Genomic DNA, 22,832 nt, shown 5'->3' with positions numbered 1-22,832 from the left:
TTTTTTGGCCATTCTGCCTTCGGAATCTTAGTCCTTGACCAGGAATTGAACCTGTGCCCACTGCGGTGGGAGCATGGAGTCTTAACCACCGGATCACCAAGGACGTCCCAGGGAAGGATGGCTTTTTATATCCCATTCTAAGCCTCTCCTCTTTTTTTTTTTTTTTTTGGCCATGCTGCCTGCAGGATCTTAGTCCTTGACCGGGAGTTGAACCTGTGCTCCCTGCAGTGGGAGCACGGAGTTTTAACCACTGGACTGCCAGGGAAATCGCTCTCCACTTTTATGTGCTTCTTGGAGCACCTGCTTTAAGAGGAACTAGGGCTTCCCCTTGCAACCTAGCGGGTTGACCGTAAGTTTCCACTTGTGGGAAAACCTGAGCAAACTTTTTGGCCAACCTATAACAATCCTAGCTGAGCATTTACTTCCCTTGAAGGGCTGACACGCCTTTGACAGGGCTAGGTTACTCTGGAAGTTTGTAATTACCTGTAGAAACCAAGCTGCTCACTGAGAGCAGCACAGACAAGTAGTACAGTTCAGGAGTGGTTTTTGCCTGTATTGGGGAAGAAAAGAGCACTGTGAGGAATTACTTGTCTTATAATTGCAACACATACTTTAAATGTTTTTGCTGAAAGGATTTTTTAAAAGGTACCAATTTAGCAAGAGATGGAAGGCTTGCTGCTTAATGTGCCAACCCAGTTCCACTGTCGATTAATGTCTTAACTTTTTTTGTATGTATAATTCTGGTAAAGTGGAATTCACCCTCCAAAAAGAAATATCTCTCATGGAGTTTTTAAATTTCCCTGGTGAAATGTTTTGACTGTGACATGTATCTAATTAGGAGGTCTCTCTCTCCATCTTTATTCTTTTAAAAGGTTTATTTTTAAAATTTTTTGGCTGTGGTGGGTCTTAATTACTGCACTTAGGTTTTCTCTAGTTGTGGCAGGTAGGGGCTACTCTTCATTGTGGTACCCGAGCTTCTCATTGCACTGGCTTCTCTTGTTGCAGAACATGGGCTCTAGGCACACAGGCTTCAGTAGCTGCAGAGCATGGGCTCAGTGGTTGCAGCTCATGGAGTTAGTTGCTCTGCAGCATATGGGATCTTCCCAGACCAGGGATCGCACAGGTGTCCCCTGCATTGCAAGGCAGATTCTTAACCACTGGACCACCAGGGAAGCCTCCATCTCTATTTTTTTAGTTTGAGGTAGAAAATAAATGTTGAAGACTAAAGGTGCATTGTATACAGCCAAGCTTTCAGATTAAGATGAGCCTTTAGAAATTCAGTATTTAAAAACGTACACAGTCGGTTGCCAAAAATGTTAACACTATGGTGCAGACTCCCTCAATGAAGGATCCCACACCAAATACAGAAAACATCCTCTTTAGTGCCTGTGGGACCGGTTCCATCCGAATAAGCAGCACAGTAAAACCTAAAAAGATGGCAGAACAGCATCAGTTTACTGGGTTGAATTGCCTCAGAAATATTATATTCTTTTTTTTAAAGATTTTATTAAAATATAGTTAATTTATAATGTGTTAATTTCTGCTGTGCAGCCAAGTGATTCAGTTATACACATTCTTTTTTATATGCTTTTCCATTATGGTGTTTCACAGGATGTTGAATATAGTTCTCTGGGCTGTACCTTAGGACCTTGTTGTTTATCCGTCCAGTATGTAATAGTTTGTCTCTGCTAATCCCAAACTCCCGATCCTTCCCTCCCCACCCCACCCCTGCCTTGGCAACCGCAGTTATTCTCTGTGTCTGTGAGTCTGTTTCGGAGATATGTTTCATAGATACGTTCATTTATGGCGTACTTTAGAGTCGACATACAAGTGATACTATGTGGTATTATCTTTCTCTTTCTGACTTCACTTGTGGCTTCCCTTGTGGCACAGCTGGTAAAGAATGCCCCTGCAATGTGGGAGACCTGGGTTTGATCCCTGGGTTGGGAAGATCCCCTAGAAAAGGGAAAGGCTATCTACTCCGGTATTCTGGCCCGGAGAATTTCATAGACTCTATAGTCCTTGGGGTCACAAAGAGTCAGACACAACTGAGCAACTTTCACTTCTAACTTCACTTAGTATAATAATCTCTAGGTCCATCTGTGTTGCTGTAAATGCCATTATTTCATTCAGAAATATATTCTTGAATGCAAAGCTAAATCACGGTGTTTCCTTGTGTATCTGTTGTGGAACAAAAGTGCTCAAAAGTTGGTCAGGCTAAGGTTTTCCTCAATAGAGGTCGTGTTCTTACTATTGGCAATGCTGGTGATAGTAACTGTGACAGTTCTTTTTTAAAATAATTCCCCCATTATCTCCTTTAAATCTTATAGCAAAACTGCGAAGCAGGTTTTTTAATCTCCTTCTTTTTTTTCTTTTGGCTGCACCAAGCATCTTGTGGGATTTTAGTTCCAGGTCTGGATTCTAGGCCTCAACAGTGACAGCATGGAGTCCTAATAACTCTACCACCAGGGAATTCCCTTAGAAAAAAGGCTGGAAAGCTCCGGGAGGTAAAGTATTAATAGCTTCTTCTGTTTGGGATGTGGGGCATTTGAACTGGCCTCCCTCAGTCTCCATAGCTGGTGCTCTTGTCTGTTGCACACACTGCCTCTTGTGGAGTTGGGGTTTAGTAGAGACTCTCTCTAGAACCCTGCCTACGGCACCCCAACAACTGTTTTCATTTTATAAAAATTTAGACATTGTCTTTATTTAAATTGCACATCACTATTAGAAGTTCATACAAAAGAAAATATAACTAAAATATATTAGCTAAAGTATTCCTAAAACTTCTACACATTTCAGAGTCCAACTCTTCTGTATCACTTTTTGACTTCAAGTAGTCGAGGTCCCTGTGTTTCTACCCATGTCGTCTTCTCAGTATCTAATTATTGAATAAGTGGGTAAATCTGATATTTTTATATTATAACTATAAAGAATTTTATAATATCAAAATGTTTATATTGAGTTGGCTGAAAAGTTCGTTTAGAAAGCCTGAATAAACTTTTTGGCCAACCCAATATTAAATTGGTTTCATATTCAAATTGTAGGACAACTCAAAGAGACACTAAGGAGCATTTTAAAGTTTTCCTTCATCTGAATTTCATTTCATTTTTAAAAAATGAGTTAATTTATTTTAATTGGAAGGTAATTACTTTACAATATTGTGGTGGTTTTTGCCATGCATCGACATGAATCAGCCATGGATGCACATGTGTCCCCCACATCATGAACCCCCTCCCCCTTCACATGAATTTTAAATGTGAGTTTTTTCTCAGGTTTCAGTCTGTGAGCTCTTGCAGAACAACAAGTCCTATCTTATCCATTTTTATTCTAGCTGCTGCTGCTGCTACTGCTAAGTCGCTTCAGTCGTGTCCGACTCTGTGCGACCCCAGAGACGGCAGCCTGCCAGGCTCCCTCGTCCCTGGGATTATCCAGGCAAGAAGACTGGAGTGGGTTGCCATTTCCTTCTCCAATGCATGAAAGTGAAAAGTGAAAGGGAAGTCGCTCAGTCGTGTCCAACTCTTAGCGACCCCATGGACTGCAACCCACCAGGCTCCACCATCCATGGGATTTTCCAAGCAAGAGTACTGGAGTGGGGTGCCATTGTATTCTAGCAGCATCTGGCAAATAGACAATAAGTATATGACTACACTTATTAAGAATGACTCCACACTTACCAACTGTGAAGAAAGTAAAGATGATATTGCTAACCAGGTTGGTAAGGAGAGGTTGACTGCAGTATCGAGAAGATCTGGGCCTACAAATCAATATACCAGCTCATACACTAATTGATTACTTATTAGAAGAAATCCACACTGTTAACATAAAACCAGAAGGTGCTGACCCTTGAATTCTAATTGTGGCATGAAGTTCATTTGGCTCCAGGCAACTCACTTCTCTTAAGAACCTTTGTTCTTTACCATGACTGCAAATTAGTGCTAGCATCAATGATAATATTGAGTTATGAATATTCTTAATGCTGAGAGTTATTAATATTCTTAATTTGTGGACAGTGTTCACCATTTTTTTTTTTCCTACTTTAAAAAACTATTTTATTTTTGACTGCGCTGGATCCTCACTGCGGCTCTCGGGCTTTCTTTAGCTGTGAGAAGGGGCTACTCTCTAGTTTCAGTGCACGGGCTTCTCTTCCAGTGGTTTCTCTTGTGGAGCACAGGCTCTAGGCACACAGGCTTCAGTAGTTGCAGCGCGTAGACTCAGTAGTTGTGGTGCACAGGCCAAGTTGCCCCGTGGCATGTGACCCAGACCAGGGGTCAAACCTGTGTCCCCTGTACTGGCAGGCACATTCTTAACTACTGCACCACCAGGGAAATCCTACCATTTAAAAAAATCATGTTAATTTGATATGTTGGTGAAAAAACATTTTGTGGAAATTCTGGCCTCTAGAGTGAGGAAATACACCCTACATCTTAACAGTAGTACACAAACCTCTCCTAGTAGAAGCTGGCAAATTTGAATTAGGCAAATTACAAGGGGTGTCATAGTTTCCAGTCCTTCCCTATCACTTAAGTGGAATCTCAGTTTTCAGATTTTTAAAAAATTTTCTTATTTTTAGGACTGCAATTTATTTTAAATGTGTAAAATTGCATTTGTTTCATTTGACCATTGAAAAAGGTATTAACTGACTTTTTTGGCCAAGATGGATTTCTGACATAGAATCAGAAATAACAGGTCAAGTCATAATCTGGTCGAGTGTGCCCGTGTTGCCCTCAGCCTTGGAGACATCAGCTAATGTTAGGCTGTTGGCTCTGGTCTCTTGGGCATCCATAAAGTGAAACATTCGCACCCTAATTGTCTGCCATTTAAGGACTTCTTATTACTGGAAGTAGAACTTTTAACCTGTATGACTGCTGGTTAAAAGTTAAACTCTGTCTGCCCAAATCCCAACTCTCCTCGCTGGACTGAGAGTTTTGACTTTTCAAAGAGGTGAAGCAGGTGACTGCCATTGATAATAGGGGCAAAACAATGGGGCAGGCTGCATTTAAGCACATAACAGGAACAGCAGCGGGCACCCGAACAACCTCACAGGTAAGACATGCATGCTGAGCTGCCAGGTGTGGAGGTGGCTGGAGAAAGAACTTACCTTAGCAGAACATAGAACTGGAGGGTCAGAATGGTGATGGCAAACAGGAACACTGTCACTTGGCTGCATGGAACACAGTGAGTTACATTGTACATTATTGTTTCAGTGATATGAATGGCTTTAAGAAACCAAATTCAGGTTCTGTTTCATGGTAATGTTACGTCAAACCACAGAAATAAAATTTTAAACAGAGCAAAGATGAATTGACATCCATCCCATTAGGACAAAATTGTCTAATGATACTACAGTAAGGACAATAGTTAGCATTTATCGAGTTCCTACTATGTAGCAGGCGGGCTTTCCAGGTGGCACAGTGGTAAAGAGTCCTCCTGCCAATGCAGGAGATGAGGGTTAGATCTGTGGGTCAGAAAAATCCCCTGGAGAAGGAAATGGCAACGTGCTCCAGTATTCCTGCCTAAGAAATCCCACGGGCAGAGGAACCTGGTGGGCCACAGTACATGGGGTTGCAAAGAGTTGGACACGACTGATGAGGCACATACTATGTAGCAGGCACTGTGACACTGGTCTCTAAGGAATCTTGAGAACCTTGATTTAGTTACCGTGGCTGTAAATGCTGAAAGACGACCCACAAGCAATAAAAGGAGTTATTACTGTTCATAATTAGTAGGGAAATGTGTCACATTTTAAATTTACTTTTTTGCTTAATATGCATACAGTTCAGGACTTCCTTGGTAGTCCATTGGTTAAGAATCTGCCTTGCAATGCAGGGAACACAGGTTCGATCTCTGGTCTGGGAACTAAGATCCCACATACTGAGGCACCACAACTACTGACTCGAGCCTCAATTAGAGGGTCCAAGCACCTCAACAAAGATCTCATCTGCCCCAATTAAGACCCAGCACAGACAAATAAGTAAATATATATTTTTAAAAATGCACACAATCCTATGAGATGAGACTGTGGTTTCCTATCTTACAAATGAAGAAACTGAGGCTCAGAAAAATTAAATGTCTTATCTCAGGACAAACACCTGATATAGTAAGTGGTAAAGTAAAAGTGTAAGTGTTAGTTGATCAGTTGTGTCTGACTCTTTGGGACCCTATGGACTGTAGCCCGCCAGGCTCCTCTGTCCATGGAATTCTCCAGGCAAGAATACTGAAGTAAGCGGTAAAGCTACAGTTTGAACCAGGTCTGAGAGTCACGAGATAACCTGGAGTAATAGGCAAGTTTGGCCTTGGAGTACAGAATGAAGCAGGGCAAAGGCTAACAGAGTTTTGCCAAGAGAATGCACTGGTCATAGCAAACACCTTCTTCCAACAACACAAGAGACAATTCTACACATGGGCATCACGATATGGTCAATACCAAAATCAGATTTACTATATTCTTTGCAGCCAAAGATGGAGAAGCTCTATACAGTCAACAAAAACAAGACCAGGAGCTGACTGTGGCTCAGATCATGAACTCCTTATTGCAAAATTCAGACATAAATTGAAGACAGTAGGGAAAACCACTGGACCATTCAGGTATAAACTAAATCAAATCCCTTACGATTATACAGTGGAAGGGACAAATAGATTCAAAGGATTAGATCTAATAGAGTGCCTGAAGAACTATGGACAGAGGTTCATGACATGGTATAGAAGGCAGTGATCAAGACCATCCCCAAGAAAAACGCAAAAAGGCAAAATGGTTGTCTGAGGAGGCTTTATGAATAGCTGAGAAAAGAAGAGAAGCAAAAGGCGGAAGAGAAAAGGAAACATATACCCATATGAATCAGAGTTCCAAAGAATAACAAGGAGAGAGAAGAAAGCCTTCCTAAGTGAACAGTGCAAAGAAATAGAGGAAAACAATAGAAAAAGACTGGAGATCTGTATTAAGAAAATTAGAGATATCAAGGGAACATTTCATGCAAAGATGGGCACAATAAAAAACAGAAAGAGTGTGGACCTGAAAGAAGCAGAAGATATTAAGAAGAGGTGGCCAGAATACATGGAAGAACTAAACAAAAAAGATCTCAATAACCTAGATAACCATGATGGTGTGATCACTCACCTAGAACCAGACATCCTGGAATGTGAAGTCAACTAGGGCTTAGGAAGCATCACTACAAACAAAGCTAGTAGAGGTGATGGAATTCCAGCAGAGCTGTTTTAAATCCTAAAAGATGATGCTGTGAAAGTGCTGCACTCAGTATGCCAGCAAATTTGAAAACTCAACAGTGGCCACAGAACCAGAAAAGGTCAGTTTTCATTCCAATCCCAAAGAAAGGTAATGCCAAAGAATTTTCAAATGACCACACGATTGCACTCTTCTCACATGCTAGCAAAGTAATGCTCAAAATTCTCCAAGGAAGGCTTCAACAGTACATGAACAGAGAACATCCAGATGTTCAAGCTGGATTTAGAAAAGGCAGAGGAACAGGAGATCAAATTGCCAAGATCTGTTGGATCATAGAAAAAGCAAGAGAGTTCCAGAAAAACATCTGCTTCTGCTTTATTGATTACATCAAAGCCTTTGACTGTATGGATCACAACAAACTGTGGAAAATTCTTCAGGAGATGGGAGTACCAGACCACCTTACCTGCCTCCTGAGAAATCTGTGTGCAGGTCAAGAAGCAACAGTTAGAACCAGACGTGGAACAATGAACTGGTTCCAAATTGGGAAAGGGGTACATCAAGGCTATATATTGTCACCCTGCTTATTTAACTTGTATGTAGAGTACATCATGCAAAATGCCAGGCTGGATGAAGCATAAGCTGGAATCAAGATTGCCTGGAGAAATATCAATAACCTCAGATATGTAGATGACACCACCCTTATGGCAGAAAGCGAAGAGAAACTGAAGAGCCTCTTGTTGAAAGTGAAAGAGGAGAGGAAGAGGCTGGCTTACAACTCAACAGTCAAAAAACTAAGATTGTGGCATCCAGTCCCATCACTTCATGGCAAATAGATGGGAAAACAATGGAAACGGTGACCGACTTTATTTTGGGGGGGCTCCAAAATCACTGCAAATGGTGACTGCGGCCATGAAATTAAAAGACACTTGTTCCTTGGGAGAAAAGCTATGACCAACCTAGACAGCATATTAAAAAGCAGAGACATTATTTTGCCAACAAAGATCCATCTAGTCAAAGCTATGGTTTTTCCAGTAGTCATGTATGGATGTGAGAGTTGGACTTTATAAAGAAAGCTGAGCGCCAAAGAATTGATGCTTTTGAACTCTGGTGTTGGAGAACACTTTTGAGAGTCCCTTGGACAGCAAGGAGATCAAACCAGTCAGTCCTAAAGGAAGTAAGTCTTGAATATTCATTGGAAGAACTGATGCTGAAGCTGAGGCTCCAGTACTTTGGCCACGTGATGCGAATAACTGACTTATTGGAAAAGACCCTGATGCTGGGAAAGTTTGAAGGCAGGAGGAGAAGAGGGTGACAGAGGATGAGATGGTTGGATGGCATCACTGACTTGATAGACATGATTTTGAGCAAGCTCCAGGAGTTGGTGATGGACAGGGAAGCCTGGCGTGCTGCAGTCCATGGGGTCGCAATGAGCTGGACATAACTGAGTGACTGAACTGAACTGAGAGTCCCAACCACACCTTTATGCTATGTTAGCCCTCCCTGCGGTTCACACTGGGTAACTCACATTGAGTGAGTTAACTGCCCACCACAACTTACACAACGAAATAAGGTCTGTGGTTACTGCTCAAACATTTTAAAAATTCTTTTGAAATTACATGTACATAGCTTCCATGCATATAGGAAAATCTTCCACCTTAACTAGTAGTCCTCTTTCTTCACTGTAAACTGTTATTCACCTTCTTATTTATTTTATTAATTGGATTTAGCACTGAATGACTTTAGGGCACTTGTAGGAATCAGATCTCCCCTCCAAAGACAAAGGTTTATCCCCAGTGAAGATACTCAAAACAATAAGCAATTTGAAAATATACCCCCAGACTATTTATTTATTATTTTGTTTTATTTTTTGACATGTGAGATTTGAAGCTTGTAGTCTTAACCCCTGGAATGCCAGGGAAGCCCCCCTCACCTCCAAACTATTTGAAGCAGTGGCACACAGAGCTAAAATAGAGTCTCGGGTTTAAGGTTACTAATAAAAGCATTAGTGTCCCTTTGGCTTCCCTTGTAGCTCGGTTGGTAAAGAATATGCCTGCAGTGCAGGAGACCCAGGTTCAATCCCTGGGTTGGGAAGATCTCCTGGAGAAGGAAATGGCAACCCACTCCAGTATTCTTGCCTGGAGAATTCCATGGACAGAGGAGCCTGGCAGGCTGCAGTCCATGGGGTGGCATGGTCGGGCTTGACTGAGCTAACTAACATGCTAACTAACTAGTGTACCTTTAGAGCTGTAAATCTGAAGGGTTGCCAAGTCAATCCCTTTAGCAGTCGGGCAACATAGATTTAATTGTACTGAGCATTCTGAAGTGTGACAAGAAAACCCAGTTTTTTTTTAAGTTTATGTTTTAAAAGCTGACTTAATGTTTCCAAAATGTTTCATTAACGTTTACACATCAGTGTTTTTGAAACTTAGTAATAATTTTAAAATTGAAAGTAATTTTCCTTAAACCTCCAAGCATGTTAGTCGCTCAGTGGTATCCGACTCTTTGCAACCTCATGGACTGTAGCCCGCCAGGCTCCTCTGTCCATGGTATTCTCCAGGCAAGAATACTGGAGTGGGTTGCCGCACCCTCTTCCAGGGGATCTTCCTGACCCAAGGATCGAACCTGGGTCTCCTGCATTGCAGGCAGATTTTTTACCATTTGAGCCACCAGGGAAGCCCTTAAGCCTCAAGACAGCCCCAGGAAGAAATGACCTTTTTGCCACAGTGGGCTGGGGAGGGACACTTACAGCCTGAGCTGGTGAGATCTTGGCAGCCAACAGTGCAAGCGATAGGCTGAGTGAGCCAGACAGAAGTGAATCATGGTGACCGGGTCCCTGAGCACCTGGAGCAGGGCACGGAGGATCCAGAACAGTCCTGTTAGAGCTTCCAGACCTCTTCTCCACCTGCCAGGGCCTCCATCCATACACACCAGCCCTGCGAACACTGGGGGATGTGGTGGAAGTTCTCTCCAGGGGAGAGGGACAGGTCCTAGTCCTTTTAAAGCCACTCTAGGCTATGATAGGAGCTCCCTGTAACTTGATTCTTCTATGGCTTTAAGGGTCTGAAGTCTAAAGCTGGCTGTGTTAACAGTGAATTAGTAACACTGAGCTGGATATTTGAGACAGGTCACCAGTGTGAAAAGAGGGAAAGCTTCCTTTAGGCTGAGAGATCAGCTTTCCTTTCTCAGCCCTTCCCCTCGGGAGGACCTGGAAACCTGAGCCCATCCCCAAGGGCAGGGGGAGTGCTTCAGGCTCTTTCATCCTTCCTTCTCTGAATAGCGAGCAACTCCGTCCCTCCGGGACCTGCTCAGTCTCCCTGGAGAGTGGTACCTGAAACTTGAACCAAGGCTGGACTCCAGCTGAACCCAGAGCCTCCACCAGGGTCCTTGAGAGCATGCTCAGTAGCTGGCCAGACACCCTAATTTCCCTGTGGGCCCAGATCAGATCAGATCAGTCGCTCGGTCGTGTCCGACTCTTTGCGACCCCATGAATCGCAGCATGCCAGGCCTCCCTGTCCATCACCAACTCCCAGAGTTCACTCAGACTCACGTCCATCGAGTCAGTGATGCCATCCAGCCATCTCATCCTCTGTCGTCCCCTTCTCCTCTTGCCCCCAATCCCTCCCAGCATCAGAGTCTTTTCCAATGAGTCAACTCTTCGCATGAGGTGGCCAAAGTACTGGAGTTTAACTTTAGCATCATTCCTTCCAAAGAAATCCCAGGGCTGATCTCCTTCAGAATGGACTGGTTGGATCTCCTTGCAGTCCAAGGGACTCTCAAGAGTCTTCTCCAACACCACAGTTCAAAAGCATCAATTCTTCGGCGCTCAGCCTTCTTCACAGTCCAACTCTCCCCAGACCACCCAATAGTAGCATAGGTGCTTTGTTTGCATGGGTATGAGGTGGGGCAGGTAACGGGTGGGCAGGGGCAATAAGCCCCAAGTGAATTCTGGTGTCATCCTCGGGATGATAATTGAAAGGTACATTTAAATCATTCTAACCCATGAACTCTTTTTTAATGTTGTGTGGCACATTATTGACCCTTCTCCCCTTTATTTCCTCTTCACAGTTAGCACTGTCCCTGTGATTCTGGCCACTGTTTGGAGCAGACCTCAAGTATTTATTGAATACATGTTTCCTAATTTCCATTCCCACTGACTGTACTTAAACTGAAGTTCTCATTACTTTTAACTGGACTTCCTATCTTGCTTTGCCCCTTCCAGTTAATCCGATAGCATCCCTGACATCAGTATTATCACTTCCTCACAAATAATAGCTACCATTTATTTTGACACTGTACCAGGCAATATGATCAGTGTTTTGCCACATCATGCCATTATCTCTATTTTACAGATGAGGACACAAAGTTAAATGGTCAGGTCAGGATCATACAACCATTTGCTGCTGTTCAGTCACTAAGTTGTGTCCGACTGTTTGCAACCCCATGGACTGCAGCACTCCAGGCTGCCCTGTCCTTCACTGTCTCCCAAAATTTGCACAGATTCATGTGCCTTGAATTGGCGATGCCATCCAACCGTCTCATCCTCTGTCACCCTTTTCTCCTCCTGCCTTCAATCTTTCCCAGCATCAGAGTCTTTTCCAGTGAGTCAGTTCTTTGCATCAGGTGGCCAAAGTACTGGAGCCTCAGCTTCAGCATCAGTTCTTCCAATGAATATTCAGGACTGATGTCCTTTAGGATTGACTGGTTTGATCTCCTTGCTGTCCAAGGGTCTGTCAAGAGTTTTCTCCAACACCACAGTTCAAAAATATCAGTTCTTCTGTGCTCAGCCTTCTTAATGGTCCAACTCTCACATCCATACATGGCTGCTGGAAAAACCATAGCTTTGACTCTACAGACCTTCATTGGCAAAGTGATGTTTCTGCTTTTTAATACGCTGCTTAGGTTTATCATAGCTTTCCTTCCAAAGAGCAAGCGTCTTTTAATTTCATGGCTGCAATCACTATCTGCAGTGATTTTGAAGCCCAAGAAAATAAAATCTGTCATACAACCATGTTACACCATCACCTTGTTTTTCTAAAACCCTGTTGTCATGCCATTGCTCAGAAACCTTCAGAGTTTCTTGTTGTCTATGGAACTGAAGTTGCCATTTCTCAGCTTCTCAGTTAGGAGGGCTCATTTCCAATCTACACAGCCCCAGTTTACCTCCCAATTTTCTCTTTGGTGCTGGAGAACTTAGGAGTCAGGATACCTGAATTCTAGCCCTGGGTCGCCACTCAGTAACTCTGTCCAATGAGAGCAAAAAATCAGAGCAAAAGTAAGTTGGTCAACCTAGCAATTTGGTCTGAACACTATTGGGCTATAAATAAATGGTCCTTATGCAGGTCTTTGAGTGTTGGCAAGACTTAGGAGCACACAGTGAGGGGTTTTATAGCCTTAATTTCCAATTCATTTTCAACTCATTATTTCTTCTTTGAGATGTTTGTAATAGTGGAGAATTAGATAAACCTAAATGACTAATGATAGACGATTAACTGAAAAAACTAAATATGTAGCAATAGGTTATTATTTGGAATAAAGTAAATGTCCTTGGCCATTCTTTTTCTTTTTGGTGAAAATTAAATGATAATGTGCATGAAATTTGTTTATAAGTTGAGAAGTATCCTATAAATGTTGGTTTGTTTGTGGTCATTCACTGTATTTCTACATTAATCGTAAAAATACTTCAGGTTCTACAGGTGATTCCCCAAAAGTTCCCAAAGCGCTTTGAGCATTTAGGCATCATTGGAATTATCTTTGTAAGTGCTCATAATTATTATTTTGAAACATAATTTGATATGTAAGAATATTTTAAACTTCACAGTAGTGAAGGTATTTTATTTATTGATCATTAATAGAGTGTTTGTTAAAGAAGTAATTAGAACTGGTACTTCCCTGGTGGTCCAGTGGTAAAGAATCTGCCTGTCAATACAGGGGACCCAGGTTCAGTCCCTGTTCTTGGAAGATCCCACATGCTGCAGAGCAACTCAGTTGGTGCTCTAGAGCCCATGCTCTGCAACAAGAGAAGCCACCACAATGAGAAGTCCTCACGCTGCAACTAGGAGTAGCCCCCACTTGCTGCAACTAGAGAAACCCTGTGCATAGCACCAAAGTGCAGCCAAAAAGAAATAAAAATATTTTTTAAAAAGAAATAAGTAATTAGAAATGAGTGATATGAGTTGGAAAGGTTCACCAAGTCCCTCTGCTCAATACTCTGTAATAACGTAAAGGGGAAAAGAATTTGTAAAAGAGTAGATACCTGTATATGTATAACTGAATCACTTGACCGTACGCCTGAAACTAATGCAACTTTGTTAACTATGCTCCAGTATAAAATAAAAAAAAGCAATAATAGAAAGTGTGAGTTTATTTTTAAGACATATTTGGGTAAATTCCTCCTAATTAAAAAAAATTAAATTTTAAAATAAGTTGGCATGCATTAATTCAGTAGGGTTTTGGAAGGATCAAATGGAATAATCAATATCAAGAAGAGTTTGTCAATTGTAAACTGTTATTCAGTTGAAAGTGATACTACGACCTTGTTGACTAAGAGGAAAAGTACAGTTTTGAAGGACGGGTTGTTGGGGAGTTATATTTGGTGGATAATAATGTCATTGTGGGGCTTCCCCAATGGCTTATCAGATAAAGAATCCACCTACAGTGCAGGAGACACAGGTTTGATCCCTGGGTCGGGAAAATCCCCTGGAGGAGGAAATGGCAACCCACTCCAGTCTTCTTGCCTGGAGAATTCCATGGACAGAGGAGCCTGATGGGCCACAGTCCAGAGGGTCTCAAAGAGTCAGACACGACTGAGCAACTAGACATAGTGGCACACAGCACAGTGTCACTGTATCTGCTAACCATGGCCACAATAGTGCAGTCACAGCACCATTAAGCTTTCAGTTTTGCTCATAAGTCTAGGCCCACCTTGTGGGCCAGCTGATCCAGGCTCAGCTGATCTCACCTGACTGCTTGTGCTTCTGGGCAGGTTGAGGCTTGACTGATCTAGGATGGCCTCGGCCAGGCAGCTGGCGATTGGCTGGCTGTCAGCGGGAGGACTGTCTCTGTCCTGCAGGTTCTGTCATCCTCCAGCGTGCTGGCCTGGGCTTGTCTTCATGGAAGGGCAGGAGTCCAAAAGAGAATGGGTGTGCACAATGCCTCAGAGGCCTAGGATCAGAATGGGCATGTTTTCCCATGTGCCACGTTATTTGGGCCAAAGCGAGTCACAGAGGGTGGAAGATTCCATTCCTTTATGAAAAGAGCTATAAATTCACATTTTAAAGGAAGGGTGGGGAAATGGAGCCATTTTTGCAATTCACCCAGCGTAGTCACTGAAGCCAAACATTTTTTCCATCTGTTTGGTTTGTGGATTTTTTGTTAGTGATGTTTTTTGTTTGTTTCTTACTTTTTGACTGCAGCATGTGGGATTTTGGCTCCCCAACCAGAGACTGAATCCGAGCACGCTGCATTGAAGTGCAGAGTCTATCACTGGACCGCCAGGAAAGTCCCTCCATTTGCTTGAAATGAGTATGTGGAAGGACATCAAAAGACTTGAACTGAACTTACTTTCTTTTTCCTTTGTAGGCAATAAGAGAAGTGTCAGAGTTTTCCATTTAGATCAACAACTTCAAATTCTCAGCATGGAGAACTCAGAGAAGACAGAAGTAGTTCTCCTTGCTTGTGGGTCCTTTAATCCTATCACCAACATGCACCTCCGGCTGTTTGAGCTGGCCAAGGACTACATGAATGGAACAGGTAGGAACAGTAACCAGCAGCAACGACGGGGTTCAGGATACACTGCCATAAAATGTGGCACCTTGGCCTGTTGGACATTTTAAGCTGGAGGATTTTGATGAAACAGCAGAAGCAAGAAGGTCACTCTGCCCTCCTCCCTCCACCCCTCTTCCCTGAAAGTGAAAGTCCATGGAATTTTCCAGACCAGGATACTGGAGTGGGTAGCCTTTGCCTTCTCCAAGGGATCTTCCCAACCCAGGGATCAAACCCAAGTATCCCGCATTGTAAGCGGGTTCTTTACCAGCTGAGCCACGAGGGAAGCCTATGAAGCAGACCGTAAAACATTCACACGACAGATGCCCTCCCTAAACTCAGAGAAATGGAGCATCCTTATCTATGAAGACAAAGGAATGCCAAGCAGACAGGCCTTGTTGGATTCCCCCAAGCTCCTACACTTACCTTTTATTCTCTGTTGTTGTTCAGTCGCTCAGTCTTGTCTGACTCTTTGTGTCCCCATGGACTACAGCACGCCAGGCTTCCTTGGCCTTCACTGTCTACTAGAGCTTGCTCAAACTCAGTGTCCATTGGGTTGGTGATGCCATCCAACCATATCGTCCTCTGTCGTCCCCTTCTCCTCCTGCCTTCAATCTTTTCCAGCATCAGGGTCTTTTACAATGAGTCAGCTCTTTGCATCAGGTGGCCAAAATATTGGAGCTTCAGCTTCATCATCAGTCCTTCCAGTGAATATTAAGGATTAATTTCCTTTAGGATTGACTGGTTTGATCTCCTGCACTCTTTGCTCTATCATATTTCCCCATGACTGTTCACTCTTCATCAAACCTAGCGTAAGAATACTTAGGTTTAACTGTGTCTTGGGCTCTTCATTTCCTTATTAAGGTTCCCATGTCACATAAATCTTACATTAAGTTAATTCATATGCTTTTCTCCTGTCAATCTATTCTTTGTCAGTTTACACCCAGCCAGGGACCCTAAGAAGGTCAAAGAAAACTTTTTCTCTCCTGCATATACACAGATTCATTTTGTTTTGTTATGGAAATAATCATGCTATGTGTTGATAGATGGATGAGTGTGCCAACTCACTAATAATCAGGGAACTAAAATAATAGAGTGGTATTTTTCCCATCACCTTGACAAGAATTTTTAAAACCTGATAATGTCGAATATCAGGTGCTAGGAAGGAATGGGCTCTTGGATATTCAATGGTTAAGGCTTTTTACAAGGCAGTTTTGGGCATGACTGATCAACTAACATACACATAAGACAGTTTGGCAATATCAATCAAAATTTATTAATAAACTGCTGATGAATGGGTGGTCTGTTTGATGGGTATGAAATTTCAGTTGGGGAAGTTGAAAGAGTTCTGGAGATGGATTGTAGTGATGGTTGTATAACATGTCACAATATTGTACACTTAAAATGGTTTAAATGGTAAATTTTATGTTACGTCTATTTTACCACAATTAAAAATAAATAAACCTGTATCATTGTTTAAAAAAAAGGAGGAGGGGATCTGTGACTATGAAACCATATTGATGATACTATTTCCTGTACATAAAATCTAATCTGTTATACCTTACGTGAAGTCTAATTCTTTACCCCAGGAAAATATAAAGTTATCAAAGGCATAATTTCTCCAGTTGGTGATGCATATAAGAAGAAAGGACTCATCTCTGCCTATCACCGAGTTATCATGGCAGAACTTGCCACCAAGAACTCAAAATGGGTAGAAGTTGACACATGGGAAAGTCTTCAGAAAGAGTGGACAGAGACAGCCAAGGTGCTAAGGTAACCATGGTGAAGTCCTGCAGTTCCCGTGTGGGGTCATCACAAGGCTGCGAAGCACATGAACAGGCCTGGGTACCATTCAGCCTTTGTGTCTTTCATTGTGTTTTGAGATGTTTGCATGCTTGTTAACTGTGTACATCCCTGTAAAAGAACAGGAAGTATACTTGGTCTGTCTGTGCCCCTGGTGAAAAAGGTAAAGCTGTAAGATGATGGCACTGTGGTCAGTCTTCTCAAGTATAAAAGACAAAGGCAGATAATTGGGCTTCCCTGGTGGCTCAGGGGTAAAGAATCTGCCTGCCAGTGCAGGAGACACGGGTTCATTCCCTGGTCTGGGAAGTTCCCCTGTGCCACGGAGCAACTAAGCCCAAGCACCACAGCTACTAAGGCCATGTGCTACATTTAGTGAAGCTCATGCTCAGCAACAAGAGAAGCCACTGCAGTGAGAAGCCACTGCACACTGCAGCTAGAGAGTAGCCTGTGCTTGAGAGTAGCCTCTGCTCGCCACAGCTAAAGGAAAGCCCAAACAGCAGTGAAGACCCAGCACGGCCATAAACAAATAAGTAAAATTTTATATATGTACAGAAAGATGAAGACAGGTGATTTAAGGAAGAGAGGCCATTATTCTTGATCACAGAGACCTGGTTTGGACACTACTTCCATGACAGCATATGGGGGGTTGTCACAGATCACTGTGCTCAGGAGTCTAAAACCGTTCCAGTTTAAGGATTCAGAACGCAGAGTGAGTAACATCTAATTATTACTTAATGTTCTCTTGAGTGGCATGTCCCTGGTGGCTCAGTGAGTAAGGAATCTGCCTGCAATGCAGGAGACACAGGAGGTGTGGGTTTGATCCCTGGGTTGGGAAGAACCCCTGAAGGAGGAAATGGCAACCCACTCCAGTATCCCTGTCTGGGAAATCGTATGGACTGAGGAGCCTGGAGGGCTACAGTCCATGGGGTTGCAAAGAGTTAGACACGACTGAGCTACTAAGCAAGCAACTTCTCTTGAGTATAAAACACAAGGGCTTTCTGAAAAACCTTTCTGTCTCATGTCTGTTCTTAGAGATGTCTATTAGAAATGTCTATTCCTTGAACCTTCCGGTTCTAACCATATTAATTACGATTTGGATAGGAAATAGAACCACTCTGAGCATTTTAAACAGAAAGGGACTTTAGGTCTAGGTTGAAAGGGCTGGAGGAGTGGAAGTGGTGGTTTGTTTCAAGATCATGTCCCCTTAACTGCAGCTGAAGTTCAGGAAACTGTTCCTGCTTCTGCTGCCACCAACGCTGCTATTAAACTGTCCCAGTTTCCTAGTGTGGGGGACAGGACAGTGGAATATAGGGTCTGGCTTCCATGCCAACCTGTCAAGGTGCAGAGCCTCCCAAATCTCTCTGCCTCTGAGGACCTCTGGGAGTGATTTCGGGGTGGGATTGAACCCAGCCATCAAACAATGTCCAGCCCAGTGACTTACCCAGAAGCTTAGCAGGAAGAAGAGGGTGACTTCTGTTCGTTGGCCAGAAGTTCTCCCATCAGAAACCAGGCTCCTGTGTCCTCCTCCTCACCCAGCCCTCTTTGGCTCCAGAGTAACCTTCCTGTTCATTCCGGATTCAACTCAGCCATTCCCGAGGGAAGGGGGTTACGGGCACCAGGGGCCCACAGTTGTCTCTCACACATGTTGCTCCTGTTACCTGGGTAACTGTACCACTGTAAAGCCGTGGGCATCCTGCCAGCCAGAGTGAAGCTGCATACAGATCCTGCCTGTGGGCCCTTCTGCTTAGGCTTCAGACACTTGTCACACCCTCAGACCTTATCCTCAGCATTGAATTCTTCATTACTAGGTTAGGCCATACTCTTTTTAAAAAATATTTATTTTTATTTATTTGGCTATGCCAGGTCTTAGTTAAGTTGCATGGCATCTTCGATCTTCGTTGCAGCATGAGGGATCTTTAGTTGTGGCATGTGGGATCTAGTTCCCTGACCAGGAATCGAACCTGGGTCCCCTGCATTGGGAGTGTGGAGTCTTAGCCACTGGACCACCAGGGAAGTCCCTGTTGCTTTCCATTCTTGACAGCCAGAGCCCAGGGCTGCTGTGTCTTGGCCAGCATCCATCCTCACCTGACAGTACTGTGTACTTGAAGGTATCCATTCTGAGTAATGGGGCATTGTGTGTACCTGTGGTTACACGTTTTTAACAGCTCCCAACCTTTAACATTGTGTCAGAGGCTCTTAGGCCTCTCCACAGGGATGATATTTCAGTTGAGCATTGTGAGAAAGAGAAATAAATATTCTGTTGCTTTTTTGTTTTATAGACACCATCAAGAGAAGCTGGAGGCCAGTATCTGTGATCCCCAGCAGAACTCACCTGTGTTGGAAAAGCCTGGACGGAAGAGAAAGTGGGCTGAACAAAAACAAGATATTAGTGAAAAGAAATCCCTAGAGCAAACAAAAACGAAAGGTCTGTATGTTTTCCCAGGACTTAGCAATGAGGGCTGTTAAGACTCTAGGGCTGGGCAAGCCCCCTTTGTATTTGCTTTCATATTCAATATGTGTGGGTGCCTGGAAAATGCCCCTTGTTAGTTTTCTTTTCTCTTTCTTTTTTTGTTCTTCCTTTGGCTACATCACACAACTTGTGGGATCTCAGTTCCCCAAACAGGGACTGAACTCACGCTGCAGCAGTGAAAGCCTGAAATGATAACCACTAGGCCACCAGGGAACTCCCCACCCCATGTTAGTTTTTTGATAGGAGAAAAGGAGAGTCAAAGGCTCCCTGAGCTTATTTCTCCTGCAGTAGGTAGACCTGAACATTTGAGGTTCAGGTCTGGATCTCTTTTTGGAAAAGCTGAATCTGATAAAAATTATGATTCCTCAGAAAAACAGACATACACATTTTTTTTTGTCTGCACTGGATCTTTGTTGCTGCACGAAGGCTCTCTCTAGTGGCAGTGAACAGGGGCTACTGTTCGTTGCCATGCATGGGCTTCTTATTGAGGTGGCTTCTCTTGTTGTGGAGCACCAGCCCTAGAGCTCAGGCTCAGTAGTTGTGGCCCATGGGCTTAGCTGCCCCACCACACGTGGGATCTTCCTGGACCAGGGGTTGAACCCATGTCCCCTGCATTGGCAGCTGGATTCCTAACTGCTGGGCCACCGGGGAAAGTCCTACACATTCATTCTGATGCCAGGAGCTATTAAAAAAACAATCCCTGAGGCTCTATTTTCTCTTCTTCCCAGGTGTGCCAAAGGTGAAGCTGCTGTGTGGAGCAGATTTTTTGGAGTCCTTTGGTGTGCCCAATCTATGGAAGAGTGAGGATATCACCAAAATCCTGGGGGACTATGGACTCATATGTATTACTCGGGCTGGAAATGACGCCCAGAAGTTCATCTACGAATCCGACGTGCTGTGGAAACACCAGAACAACATTCACCTGGTGAACGAATGGATCACCAATGACATCTCCTCCACGAAGATCCGGCGAGCCCTCAGACGGGGCCAGAGCATTCGCTACTTGGTACCCGATCTTGTCGAAGAATATATTGAAAAGCATAATCTGTATAGCTCTGAGAGTGAGGAGAGGAATGTTGGAGTGGTCCTGGCTCCTTTGCAGAGAAACACTACAGAAGTTAAGGCATAAGAAATTCTGCAGCATGGTATTTTAGACTTCTTTTTTGGGAATTTGAAACCATGTGGGTGTTAGTAACTAGGGGAAGAAATGATTATCCTCTTTAATAAAGTTTAACAGTTTGGTAAAATCAGTAGTAAATTAAAGTTAGGTTTATCTTTTTACTAGAAGTTGCTAAGATGAATGTTTTCAATACGTTGTTTTTAGTTTGGCTATGCCATGCAGCATGCGGGATCTCAGTTCCCCAAACAGGGATCGAACCCATGCAGTGGGAGCACAGAGTCTTAATCAGTGGACTACCAGGGAAGTCCACAAATTCCTTTATCTTTAAAACAAGAGATTAGCAGCACTAAAACCAGAGGAACATTCCATCAAACTAAGTACAAAAACAATTCAAAAAGAGCATCCTGACTTTACCACATAAAGAGAAGTGAAGTGCGAAAAGTGAAGTCTAGGAATTTCCTGGTGGTCTAGTGGTTAGGACTCTGCACTCTCACTGCCAAGGGCCTGGCCTTAATCCCTGATTGGGACCTAACATCCCACATGCTGTGTAGTGAAAAAAAAAGAGAAGAAAATTAAGAGTCCACTTAAGATCCTGACTTAAGTTATGAAAGGAATGAACATTTTATGCATGCCTATTTCTGGGTGCCCCCTCACCCAAGGTGGCCAAACAATTTTTAAAATAATGATCTTGTAAAAGGCATCAGCTGTCTCCAGCTGTGCAGAATACAAGCTGTGAGTGATCTGGAAGACACTTAACACCAGTAGTTCGTTCTCTCTGACACGTCTCAGAAGGCCAGTGAAGCTTTGCTAAGGCATGTTGCCTGCAGCATCACTTTTGGAGGTAGGAAGAGGGGTCCAAGCCCTAGAGCGTTTAGAAAGGTACACTGATGCCCATGACAGATAGGGAGCCTCTGCCCTCCATGTGTTATGCACGGATTCTCATTCAAGGATTTTATGAAGTGTGAATCCTCTTAGCCTTTACTCATAGCTTAATAAGCAAACAATGAAGGGACATGAGAAATACCACACTGAGTCAGCCCAGCAGTTCCTTTAGCTCAGAGCTTTGAGGCCCTGATGAATGGTTTGTGCAAGAAAGCACCACAGTCTCAATCTAAAACTCTTGAGTTTTGAAAGACCCTGGCAGTTTCTGTTCCAGTCCCTGTGAACCTACCACTTGTGAGTTTAAGCAGAAAAAGAGTCTGTTTTGTATGCTTTGTTTCTTGTTCTTTTGTATGAACTTTAACCAAAGTAGAAAACTCAAATAATAATTGAAGTCATAACATTATGTTAAAAAGACAAACTTATTATATGATTTGCTACTGATTAAAATTCTGTGGCAGTTTTACCCATTAGTAAAGCACAAACACCAGAAATAGCTTTTTTTAGAGTAGTTTTATGGTTCATGAAAATCATTCTGTGATAGAAACAGGACTGAAGTTAACTTTCTAAAGAAAGTAGAATAATTTACCTTTACATACCTAAAGAGCGCACGCACACGGGAGAGAGAGAGAGAAAGAGCTTTGGTTCCTCCTTTTATATATTTTTTTCCTCCACCTGGGCCTGCCCTATGCAAATTGGGCTTAGCCAGGAGTGCTGTTTGTTCTGCCTGAAGTCTTCACTCTGGTCCTCGGAACTTCCTTTGACCTTCCTTGTCTTTTAGCCACCGCCATTTTGGACTCCTTTTCCCCATTCTACCTACCTAACAATTTCATACTACACTACTCTGGATGAAGGATTTATATCTCTGCAGAAGGAAAAAAAAACACATCTGTGCAGTTGAATAGTCTTATCTGAAGCCACAGTTTTAAAAAGGAAATAAAGTTGGCAAATGTAAATTCTGTGGCTCTTGGCCTCTTTTAATTTTTACTTATTTATGGCTGTGTCAGATCTTGGTTGCAGCATATGGGATCTTTCATTGTAGCATGCAGACTTCTTTCTAGCTGAGCCCGCCAGGGTCAGTAGTGACAGCTCACCTGCTTAGTTGCCCTGTAGCATGTGGGATCTTAGTTCCCCAACCAGGGATTGAACCTGTGTCCTCTGCATTGGAAGGCAGATTCTTAACCACTGGACTACCATGGAAGTCCCCATTCCTGGCTTATTCTTACGGAAGTCAGTGGATCTATTTCTCAAAGACAGAGAAGAGTACAAAGCTTGGCACTCAGTGGTTTCAGTCTCTTAACCTGCTGAATGAATGAAAGGTCATAACCTCAGATCATAGAAATGAGGTCCGTTCCCCTGCTCCTCAGCTTTTTGGAGTTTACAAGTTGGAGCAATACTGAAAAATAGCAATAGAACTATTGCTAGAAGTCAATGAAGTTATCAAAATTTAATTTTGATTTCTTCTGGAAAACTACACAAGTTTATCTGAAGTATGTCTGAACTGCAGGAAGATTCCAGTGCTAGAAACTTCTTTTCTACTATGAAGCCTTTTCACCTAGATGTGCCCATAGTCTGCTGAGCGTATTGACCTCAGGGCCGGCTGGGTAAGGCTCATAGGG

The 22,832-nt window shown here is 43.1% G+C and overlaps 2 protein-coding genes and 1 non-coding gene across 13 annotated transcripts in view; 1 reads left to right on the top strand and 2 right to left on the bottom strand.

Annotated features, from left to right (window-relative positions):
• Positions 1-22,169, top strand: part of NMNAT1 (nicotinamide nucleotide adenylyltransferase 1) — a 57,332-nt gene extending 35,163 nt beyond the window's left edge. For 3 of the 8 annotated variants that reach the window (XM_059875403.1, XM_024976240.2, XM_024976242.2), the window contains 5 exons: positions 2,389-2,507; positions 14,759-14,929; positions 16,531-16,714; positions 19,024-19,169; positions 19,943-22,169. In XM_059875403.1, coding sequence (XP_059731386.1) covers positions 14,815-14,929; positions 16,531-16,714; positions 19,024-19,169; positions 19,943-20,343 — 846 coding nt within the window. In that variant the 5' untranslated portion in view covers positions 2,389-2,507; positions 14,759-14,814 and the 3' untranslated portion in view covers positions 20,344-22,169. 8 annotated transcript variants of the gene reach the window in all.
• The window catches only part of LOC112441838 (uncharacterized), a 30,129-nt gene that overhangs the window by 1,424 nt on the left and 5,873 nt on the right, over positions 1-22,832 (bottom strand). For 2 of the 4 annotated variants that reach the window (XM_059875207.1, XM_059875208.1), the window contains exons 3-6: positions 5,099-5,161; positions 3,675-3,754; positions 1,297-1,427; positions 484-550 (exon numbers count right to left, since the gene is read on the bottom strand). In XM_059875207.1, the coding sequence (XP_059731190.1) occupies positions 484-550; positions 1,297-1,427; positions 3,675-3,754; positions 5,099-5,161 (341 nt within the window). Of the gene's footprint in view, positions 1-483; positions 551-1,296; positions 1,428-3,674; positions 3,755-5,098; positions 5,162-9,926; positions 11,351-22,832 lie in introns of those variants that run through there. The other 2 variants (NM_001366419.1, XM_059875209.1) reach the window with 2 other exon arrangements.
• TRNAG-CCC (transfer RNA glycine (anticodon CCC)) lies at positions 18,685-18,757 on the bottom strand. Its single transcript has one exon. It is a non-coding gene; the product is annotated as a tRNA-Gly (tRNA).

This window comes from Bos taurus, chromosome 16 (genome assembly GCF_002263795.3).
Source record: "Bos taurus isolate L1 Dominette 01449 registration number 42190680 breed Hereford chromosome 16, ARS-UCD2.0, whole genome shotgun sequence".
In the NCBI taxonomy this organism is placed as follows: Eukaryota; Metazoa; Chordata; class Mammalia; order Artiodactyla; family Bovidae; genus Bos; species Bos taurus.
Note: the sequence above shows the minus strand (reverse complement) of the source record. Positions and strands in the feature narration are given on the sequence as shown.